General features: G+C 41.9%; 1 protein-coding gene across 1 annotated transcript; it reads right to left on the bottom strand.

Moving 5' to 3' along the window:
• Nucleotides 1–1,449: 1,449 nt before the first annotated feature.
• Nucleotides 1,450–9,299, bottom strand: LOC5565406 (putative tyrosine-protein kinase Wsck). Its single transcript, XM_001649703.2, has 4 exons — nt 8,835–9,299; nt 3,653–4,343; nt 2,465–3,343; nt 1,450–2,175 (listed from the first exon to the last, which is right to left on the bottom strand). Exons 1-4 carry the CDS (start codon nt 9,035–9,037, stop codon nt 1,687–1,689), a joined length of 2,262 nt encoding a protein of 753 aa, XP_001649753.1. The 5' UTR covers nt 9,038–9,299; the 3' UTR covers nt 1,450–1,686.
• Between the last annotated feature and the right edge of the window lie 1,088 nt (nt 9,300–10,387).

Below are 10,387 nucleotides of genomic sequence, written 5' to 3'. Positions count from 1 at the left end.
ACAGGATGATAGCCAAACTAGCTAATCGGCAGCCAGTAGTGGTGATAGCTGGTGACTTTAATGCATGGGCAGTGGATTGGGGTAGCCGCTGCACTAACCAAAGAGTCCATCTGTTGTTGGAATCCTTGGCCGCATTAAATGTAGAGCTGACAAAGCCCCTCCTAGAGAGAACAAGCCGCCGGTGTACTGCACCATGGTGATGCGAATCAATTGGGTTAATTCTACAAGTGGCGTGAGGTGACAATTCTCGACTCGAGTGAAGTGACTCGCCGTGAAAATCAAATGGAGAGTCACTTCACTCGAGTCGAGAATTGTCACCTCGCTATACGCTATTAGGGTCCTAAAGGCCTGTCCCAATTTTAATGCCAAACGCTTTAGTTTAGGCTAAAAACACATGTTTACTCATTTTTTTTTAATGTTTTCCTTTTGTTTAAGTCCAAAAAACATTTTTTTAGATTTTGTCACACTCCTTGGCTTAAACTCAAATTTTGGGTGTATTTTGCTTTCCGTGTCCCTTCCAAAATGTCAGATAGGAACAACCCCAGTGTTAAAACAAAAAGCCCTGTGGTGTTTTTGTCGATTAGGCGAAAGTCAAACATGATCAAAAGTGTCAAGGTTCATTTATGGATCCAATTTTTAAATTAAAGTTTAAATATGATGTAGCCGTTATTTGAGCGGGAAAAAATGCTAATAGTTGCAATAACATGCTCTTTCGTGTCATTAAATAAAAACAAGATTTCATTAAACATTTTAGGACCCAATTGTCACCTCACACCACTCGTAGAATTAACCAAAATTGCAAATCTTCGAGCGATCTGCCTTCGGGCTAGACGAAGAATGCAATGCGCACGTACATAAGAACAAAGAGAAGAACGCGGTGCAGCATTCAGAGAGGCAAAGTTGGCTCTCAAAAAGGAAATCAAGAGTCGAAAACGGACATGCTTTGATGCTCTATGCTAGAGTACCAATTCGAGTCCGTGGGGTGATGCCTACAGAGTGGTAATGGCTAAGACTACAGGTGCCATAGCGCCCCAAGAGAAGCCATCCGAGTTGCTACGATTGATAATCGATGTACTCTTCCCGCATCATCCCACAATCCCATGGCCCTCAGCGCCGTATGTGGCTGATGAAAGAGAAGGAGTGGCAAGGATGACGAACGAAGTGCTGGCAGAAGTCGTGAAAGATTGACTGAGGTGCAGCAGTCCGAGCAACAGGCGCTTATCTTGGTAGGTGATTGCACCATAGACTGCAAGCGATCCCCTAGGTATTTTGGGGTAATGATCGATGAAAAGCTCAGCTTCGCTAGCTACGTTGAATATGCCTATAAAAGGGCATCTACGGCTATAGCGGCGCTTTTGATGATGATGTCTAACAGCTCCGCTGTAATTGCCAGCAAACGCAAGCTCCTGGCTAGTTACATATCATCAAGTAATCAATAATACCTCAAAGTTTTACTCCATTTCAAAGGTTCAATATATTTCTGTGTAAAAAAAAACTAATACAACAATTTACGTTTATACTGTTAGGCACTATTAGCTAGATAAAAAATATCTTCCATAGTCTTAAAAAATATCTTTTGATTTGATAAAATGGACGGAATTCAGAGAATAGAATACTTAACGTTCCTAAAATATTGTCCTAAGGTTACAATTTGATCTTGGTTTTGTTGGATCGGAATCCACCTCATCACGGAATCAGCTCCAGGTCCGGTAAGTACGGAGGTATCTGCGCGTTTTGGGTCCGTTCAAAGGACAGCATGTAGCGCAGCATGGGCAGCGTTTGTCTCAGGTATCGGCTCACGTCGTCGAACTCGGGTCGGTCTGCCGCGTCCGGATCCCAACAGTTAAGGCACATCTGGTAGAGGTCGTCGTAGACGAAGCTGGGTTTTTCGGGCCTACTGCCCGCCCGGATGCTGGCAAACAGATTATCGGTGGTGATTGTCCCGAATGGGGTCGCGCCCAAACAGCAACACTCCCAGATGAGCAACCCGAACGACCAGACGTCACTCTTGGCAGTGTGGTTTTGGAACTTGATCACCTCCGGGGCGTTCCAACGGATGATGTCCACCTGCTGGCCGTTGTCGTCCCCGTAGAGTGGCGGCCCGAAGGCACTTACCTTCACCTCGAACTTGGTGTTGACGTAGACGGTTCGGGCGCAGAGCTTCTTGTTGACGATCTGGAATGGGATGATGACGGTTAGGAAGGAACACAAAATTGCCATGAATAGCAAATCAGATAAAAAATTATCTCAAAGAATCCTCCAGATTTAGGTATTTCAAAGAAGGCTTAGTTCCCCATAAAACTCATCCAGTTATTCTTCCATAGATTTTCTTAGTCTTGTTCGAGAAAAAACAAGCAATCTCTTCTCAGAAATTACTCCAGTTCAATCCAACTCAATTTCGGCGAAACCATAGATAGGACCGACTTGCGATTCAAAGGCACAAAACATGCTCGTTCATACTCACATTGTTCTCAACCAGGTACTGCATGCCGTCGCACACCAGACACAGAATGTTCACGACAATTTCCTCCGAGATGGTGGAAAACTTTGGACTGTTCACGTTATTTGGTATCCTCGCGTTGAGCAGCGTCTGCTTGAGGGTGGTCTGCATCTCCTCGAACAGCACGTAGCACCAGTCCGGCGTGACGCACACCCCGTAGAGCTGCAGAACGTTCGGGTGCTGTTCCAGCTTGATGACCCGCCGGAACTCGTTCAGGAAGCCAATCTGATCGATCTTGTCCATGTCGTCGGATATGACGTGCACCTGGGCCGGCAGTTCGATGCCCTCGCGCTGGAGGCTTCCTTTGAGTATGTCCCCGTACTTGCCCGAACCCAGGATGGTATTGATCTCCAGCGACAGATGCTTCCGAGGATGCTTCTGGTGCGGTGCTAGAGATTCAATGATGTCGTGCAGTTCCGCCTCGAATCCGCGCTGTTCGTAAATGTCCGGAATGAAGCCGTTGTTCTCCACTTCCAAGATCGGTCCCTGCAGGGCCATTTCGTGGTGATCCCGAAGGGGACGAGTATTTCTCGATGTTTTATAGCGCAGGTAAACGTACAGGACGATACTGGCCAACAGTACGATTCCGAAGAGGACGCAAGCCACGGCCAGTACCGTGATCAGCGCTTCGTTCCGCTCCGGAGCATTGGTAGAATTCACGTGGTGGTGATCCGGGTGCTGGTGCTGCTCGTGGGTCGTGGTAGCGTACCGCACCTTTACCACGTTGTTCAAGATGCTGACGATTCCGATGGAGATGTGCACGTGCTTCCGGGCAGGAATTTCCGGATTGAAGTAGTTTCGATAGTGTCGCTTGTCGCCAACGGTGAACAGCAGTGAGTCCTCCTGAAATAGATGGATTAATTTATTGGTAGTTTGAACGACAATTGACTAAAACATTTCTTCTTCTCCTCTCAGAGATATAAGTTTAGTTTTAATTTTGGGTAAAGTCAGAAAATCAAGCTAGTGGTGGCAATGTCGACAAAACAAGGATAATCCCCATTTGATTCAGACGATGAAGCACTTCATTGTAGTCGAGTATTGCCACCTTACTCCACTCCTAGCATAAGTCCAAATATTTGTAAAGGTCGAAGGGCTCTGATTCAATATTTTTTCATAATTACCAGATGTTATGACTTCAAAGATGCTACAAACCTTCATCTCCACCTCGGCAGCAATGTAGTACGGAACGCCCTTCTCCCGTGACCGTTGGTACGTATCCAGCAGGGTCTCGTCGAACGTTTGCACCAGATCATCGTCCACGTAGTGCACCACCACTCGGTAATAGTTAACCGGGCCGTTGTTGTTAATGGCCTTCTGAATCTGGATCTGAACGGTCGAATCCAGCCGTCGCAATATCACCGGTTCTTCCGGTTCCGGATCCGGAACGCCAATTTCCGTCTGGGCCACCATCCAAGCCATCCCTCCGGCGCCCTTTTCCGAAACACTCGTCACGGTTATGTTGTAACGCGTACCCGGAACCAAACTGGCCAGTTCGAATGACTGCGAGTTATTGTGGACACTCCAGCTCATCGGATACAGTCGATAGTTGGCAAAGGTGGACAGTGCGACGGCATTGATCTCATACTCGTCCACCGGCACTCCATCCAAGGACGGAGCATCCCAAGAAATTTTGATCGTGCTTTCCGTTTCCTTTTCTGCCAGTTTGAGATTCTTAACGGGTCCGGCCACATCCACCCCGGTTTCGTAGAAACTTTGCGCATTATCACCGCCACAAGAATGCTCCGCACTTTGGCGACAGCTAAGATTGCAATTTTTGTCCTCTATCTGGCGCAGACGAATCATGTTGAAGCAGAAGCACTGCGTATCCGATAGTGCCGCGTACCTAAAAAAGATGCGAGAGGTCATTTATTGGTTTCTCCATAATTCAAAGTTGGTAGCGATTGAGGGTTTCAAAAATTGAAATTCTAATAGATATCACAAAAAAAGTCTCAAAAAGAAAAAAACTGATTCAATAGGAGAACCAAAAAGAGGCCAATTGGGATTCACAAAAAATAAAAAAGGGCCAGGGAATACTCTAAGAGTAATTTTAGAAGAATCTTATAAAGATCCCTCAAAGAATCCGAGCAGATTTGTTTTTCAGAGGGCATTTCCGAAAAATTCGTGACATAACGCTGGGTATTACCCTAGGATTTTTTCATGATTTCTCCTAAAATTTCATAGGATTTAGGAAGTTGCCCAAAATTTCATTCATGTATTACTTCCAAGTTATGATCGAGATTTCATCCAGTGATTGTTTCATGAAGGCTGCTAGAAATACCTTCCAGATTTTTGTTTAAGATACATTCAAGAAGGCAAATAGTATTTTTTGAAAATGTCTTCATTATATACTCCAGAGATACCTTTAAATAGTATTGCTGAAATTTCTCAATAAACTTCTCAATGTTTTATGAACTTTAGATGACTCCTTTAGGAATATTCTCAGCGACTTCCTTAGGATCTCCTCAAAAAATTTGTTCAGAATTTTCTTTTTAACACATCTTTTGCTATCAACACTTTCTTGTAGACTGTACCTTTTCACACTTCCTTCCTCTGCCCAGAGCCTTGCGTGGCGTTATCGTGCATGAAGGTGGGGCGTGGAAGAAAAATCTCCACACGCGCGGGATAGAAACGGTAGGAAAAGGAAATACAAAAGATGTTCACGCATCGCATGACTTCTGACCCGTAACGCGGGTAGATCACCTTTTCGTGGTGCGTTACGGGGTAAGATCTACCAATTTGAATCCTAGTCTCATCTGGTTTGTCGGGCTAGGGTAATATGTTTTGGTAATTCAAGGATTCGCGGTACAAAGTCCTTGTTACTGGCAACAGTTTCTGAAAATTAATCTATTATACCTAGCAGATGGTTAAAGACTCGGAGTTGGTCAGTCCCGAGACTACACTTGAAGCCAGGATAACAATCATGAGTATTAACTAAACAAGGACTGTAAGTTCTGTTAATTCAAGGACTCACGTGAATTCTGATTACTAAACAAATTTTCTAGCTTGATTCGGTTTTGCTGCTAGCATAAAGCCCCTTTTTTTCCAGTATTTTTCTGGGACTAAACTAAAAGCGAAACAAGGATGGGACTAGAGTTCCGTTGCATGGTCAAATATCAGTAGTACCGATTTGGTTTCTCAGAAATTTAATCGATTATGTTTGCTAAGAAGCGCGCCTTCGCTGAGATGTAAATTTCTATGAAGGGTGTAAATAGCGGGACCTTTTCATCATAGTCGATTTGCATCAATATCTGAGGAATCAAAACAAGAACTGTACAGAAATCGATGCTTTATTACCTATCAATGGAAATGGAGTAATGCGACATGCACTATACACTAAGGATACGGGTAATGCCACAATAGATCTAAATACTGGTCGCGCCACTGCGAAAACTCCGAGCAGAGAAAAAAAAAGTCTATTTCTATATTAAACATCGTTTCTACTCGTGATCAAACGTCAACATCCCACCGCAAAATCGCTAGTGTTTGGAGGTGATTTTAACCTCCAAATTGCTAAATAACCTCCAAATCATCACCTCCAAGTTAGTTTTAATAACCTCCGTTATATGAAATATGGTGGCGCGTCGATCGTCGCAAGTTTATCGTTAAACAGTCAATAAAAAGCACTAAAACTTTCTTTATCAGTTTTAATTTTCTCATCTATTTTTTTAAATAGTAATTTAATTGTTTGTTCCACTATTGGAACAATAACTTGATTACTAAATTTTTCTAATCTATATAGAATCTTATTCTGAAAACTATGACATAGTATTCATCTTAATAGATTTATCGCGCGTTAGTCGAAAATCAATGGAGCTCTAGAGCTACCATGAAAAAAGGTAGTTAATTGTGCTAATAAAACGGATCCTATTCTTGGCACGACAGGGGATAAATTTGAATGCTACTAAAACCATATTTATCAACAAGATGTCCCTTAAAGTGATTTTAAAACGAAGGCAAACTTCGAATTTTTAGGTTCAAGTTTTAAGATCTAGAAAACCTGACAACCATTCGCGTTGAAAATTCGATAGATTGGTTACATTCTGGTGATAATCAAACGATCAAAATTTCAGCTCAGAGCGCTGTTTGGTTCTCTAGACTCGTGCTCTAGAGAATTCGGTTTGGCTTTGGTTTATAATCATCTTAAGTGCATCTTACTGCTGAGTTTCAGATAATTTGACAGACAAAAGCCCCAGATGCCTAAGTAAATCATCAAGATGCCCAAGTAGTTCTTTACCGTAATTTAAAGTATTTCATTTCTTAATCGTTTGAATTTGAGTTTGAGAGTTCTCTATAGTGAATGAGTTCAAAGTGGGGATTAAACAAGCACATGTAGAAGCACTTACTTAGGGCTTATTCACAATTTTAATAACACCGAAAATTATCATTTTTGACACCCAGTTGTTGATTTCGACAACTAGTGACAAATTGGAACCATTTAAAAATAAGATTGTTTTCAAAACTTGTTGTGGTACATATATTTAGCAACTACAGAAGAGTGCTAAACCAATCTGCGATAAGGAATTGGACATTAATTCAAAACTTCGAATAAAAAAGTTAGAGAAAAGATCAAAAATGTGAGCCCTGACAAGGCGAGAAAAAAAAATTCCAAAACATGCTTCCATTGCGAAGAATAGAGTGAAACATGTTTAAGAAATATGGTGCAGCATAGCAGAAATTAAGTTACTAATGTTTGAAACATATTTGTTCATAATTAATTCATAATTGACAATATCATCAAACATAAAACTTTCTGCAACTTATTTTATGGAGATAACAGCTGAAAGTGTGTTCGTTTAAAACGATTTTCCCGATGATCTTCTCAGATTCCCGGTTTTTCCCGTCTTTTTCCCGGTGGATTCGAATTCCCGCTTTTCCCGTTTTTCCCGGTTCGGTGGCCACCCTGAATTCTGGATAAACTACTTTGATTATTCATTTAAAAATCTCTGAAGAAGTTTCTGGACGAATTTCGAGAAGCGTTTGTGAGAAATCTCTGCATGAATTTCTGGAGGAAAGCCTGGAGGAACATCACTACTCCAGAAGAAATCTCTGAAAAAAAAAAATACAGAAAACAATAGCGTAAGAGTCTCTGAAGGCTTCTCTCGGCCCTCTAGAGTTCTACACCAGGAATCACTGTAAAGCCTCAAGCACAATGTGAGCGGCAGCGCGGTACAACGGCAAAACGGCAAGCCCATCTTGAGCTACACTCTACTTGTCAAGTCAATGTTGAAAAGGATTTAGTCAACATGGGATTGATAAGTAAAGTGTAGATCAAGATGGGCATGCCGTTTTGCCGTTGTACCGCGTTGCCGTGCACATTGTGCTTGGGGCCTAAGGAGAAAGAAGAAAATAGTCACTTTAGGGACAATTTTGGTTTAAAAATGACTTTAGAAACTTTTTATTATACTTAGTCTTATAAAAAAACCTGTATTAAAATAAAGACCAAGTCTGAAGAACGAGACCTGCTATCGGTCCTAAACCCTGTAACTGCAGACATCAGTTGAACAATTCCTAGTATGATTGCTGGACGATTTCTCGAAAAATGTCAGGATGAATTTGTTCAGGAACCTATGTGGAAAAAGTTTTATCTCCTGAACGAATCCACATACGATTTCTTGGAGGTTTTTCTCTCGAGGAGAACTGAAGAAGTAGGTAGTTCTATAAACTGGAGAAGTCGGTGAAATATTTTGCGGAAAAATCTCTGGAGAAAGTCTTGGGATAATTCCTAGAATTTTTTTAAAAGAATAATCCCTTTTTCCTGCAGATAATAGCGTTGAAGTGATATTTTGGAGTGAATTCTGGAGAAAAGTAGGAGGAGATCCTGAAAGTATTCCATAAGAAATCTCTAATGTAACCTCAAGTAAAGGAATGTCTAAAGCTTTTCCTCGAGGAATTTGAGAAAAAAAACCCTAAAGCACCTGTACAGTAATAGCGATAGATTTCTCTGAAGCCTCTAGAATTTTGTACTAGCAAGCCAAACAGGAAACAAGTTACTTTAAATACAATTTGAATTTAAGAGACTTTGGAGACCTTTCATTTAAAATAAACTTGACGTCCCTAAAAGGAAGCCTGCTACCAGCTTGGGAATCCTTGGGAGTTTTGGACGAAATTCTGTAAACTGAACATTCCTTGTGAAATCGCTGGGGAATTTCTGTACGAAGCACTGGGAGACTTGCTGATCGAATATAAGGAGGAACTATAAAAGGTATCCCTGAATGTATTTCAGCAGAATCTCTGGAGTGAGCACAGAAAAAATTCGATACATATTACCTAAAAGATTCGAGAGGTCATTAACCTTTTCCCCCATAAAAATTGAGCCCCACCTTTCGGCCATTACCTGAAGAAGCCAAGCTCGCAGTGGCCAACGCATTTGTCCAAACTGTCGGTCAGCAGCTCCAGCTGCCCGGATCGATCTCGCTGGTAGCACCCGAAGAAGATCCCTTTCTGGGCTTCCACCAAACGGGCCACAATCACCAAACAGATTACCGGAAGACACCGCCGAAGCGACATTGATGACGCATAACATTTTGATCGTGGCATCGTTTCTGTTCTGACGGGTTCCCCGTCTTAGATTCCTATCTGTTGTATTTACTAGAAACCGTCAAGCACTGAACATTTTCACTGAAATTTTCACACCACTCGGACGGAGCGCACATCGATTGAAAAATTTGGGGGAAAATCACGACGAAACAAAGGAAAACAACGGAAAACAATGATGGGAAAACACAACACACGCTCTTTTGTTTATGTTCAGTGCGACCGAACCCGACTGCGAATGACGATTTTGATGAATGATGATGATTGCAGCAGGTGACGTCAAAGTGACACACCCCGCGCGCGTGTAGCATTGGGCGAATTCAAGACCAACAATAGAAAAGGCCTCAATCCCAAAATGTATAAACAAATCGGCAAGCAAATCGGTTTCCTGGGTATATACACAGACAAACAGACGTCACACTCTCATCATTGTCCATCGACCACCTTTTTAACGGTCGATTCAAAAATATGTTAGGTGGCCAATCCGCCACCCGCAGCGCTTGCTTCGTTTTTGTTCGTGTTTGGCGTTTACACACTACCGCCATCTGTTGGCCCATCGGCCAAACACGCTGATTTTAACATTGGGCGTACATGTCCTCGTGACTATGATTTTGATCGAGATTTGTTCTAAGTGTTACGTCTGTTTGTCTGTGGTATATATTTTCGTGAAAACAAAAAGTTATTCAATGGAAATCGATTAGCTAGGTGACGATGATAAAATTCCCGTATAGTGAAGGCTTTTTATTTTATTTTTTTCACATGAACCGAATAATTGATTTGTAATCTATAGATTCGGAAATGTTGCAATGCAATGTTAGAAACACAGACAAACAGACGTAACACTTAGAACAAATCTCGATCAAAATCATAGTCACGAGGACATGTACGCCCAATGCTAAAACTAGTTCGTTTGGCCGACAGGCCAACAGATGGCGGTAGTGTGTAAACGTCAAACGCGAACAAAAACGATGCGAGCGCTGCAGGTGGTGGATTGGCCACCTACCATATTTTTGAATCGACCGTTAAAAAGGTGGTCGATGCACAATGATGAGAGTGTGACGTCTGTTTGTCTGTGTTAGAAACAAATTAGGTCTGACAGCTATCGAAGTTAAGTGAAAAGTAAAATCACTTTTTGAAGTTTTCAATCAAAAAGCTGAATGTTCAGTATTTTTCATGATTTACAATTAATACCCAGTGAAATAAAGTACCGAACAAGCAAATTCTAAATTCTGTTCTGAATTTCCGCAAGTATGAAAAAAATGTTTCTATATCAATTTGTTCCACACTAAGCTCACAGACAAACAGACGTCACACTCTCATCATTGTGCATCGACCACCTTTTTAACGGTCGAT

Source organism: Aedes aegypti, chromosome 2 (assembly GCF_002204515.2).
Source record: "Aedes aegypti strain LVP_AGWG chromosome 2, AaegL5.0 Primary Assembly, whole genome shotgun sequence".
NCBI classification, from domain to species: domain Eukaryota; kingdom Metazoa; phylum Arthropoda; class Insecta; order Diptera; family Culicidae; genus Aedes; species Aedes aegypti.
The sequence above is the reverse complement of the archived record's forward strand: the minus strand, read 5'-3'. Positions and strand labels throughout refer to the sequence as shown.

Excerpts from the sequence above, each read along its gene's own strand:
- LOC5565406 (XM_001649703.2), bottom strand. The coding sequence starts at position 9,037 with ATGCCACGATCAAAATGTTATGCGTCATCAATGTCGCTTCGGCGGTGT. Across the intron at positions 4,344-8,834 it reads TGCGAGCTTGGCTTCTTCAG|GTACGCGGCACTATCGGATA; the intron begins GTAATGGCCGAA and ends CATCTTTTTTAG. Across the intron at positions 2,176-2,464 it reads AGTACCTGGTTGAGAACAAT|ATCGTCAACAAGAAGCTCTG; the intron begins GTGAGTATGAAC and ends ATCCCATTCCAG.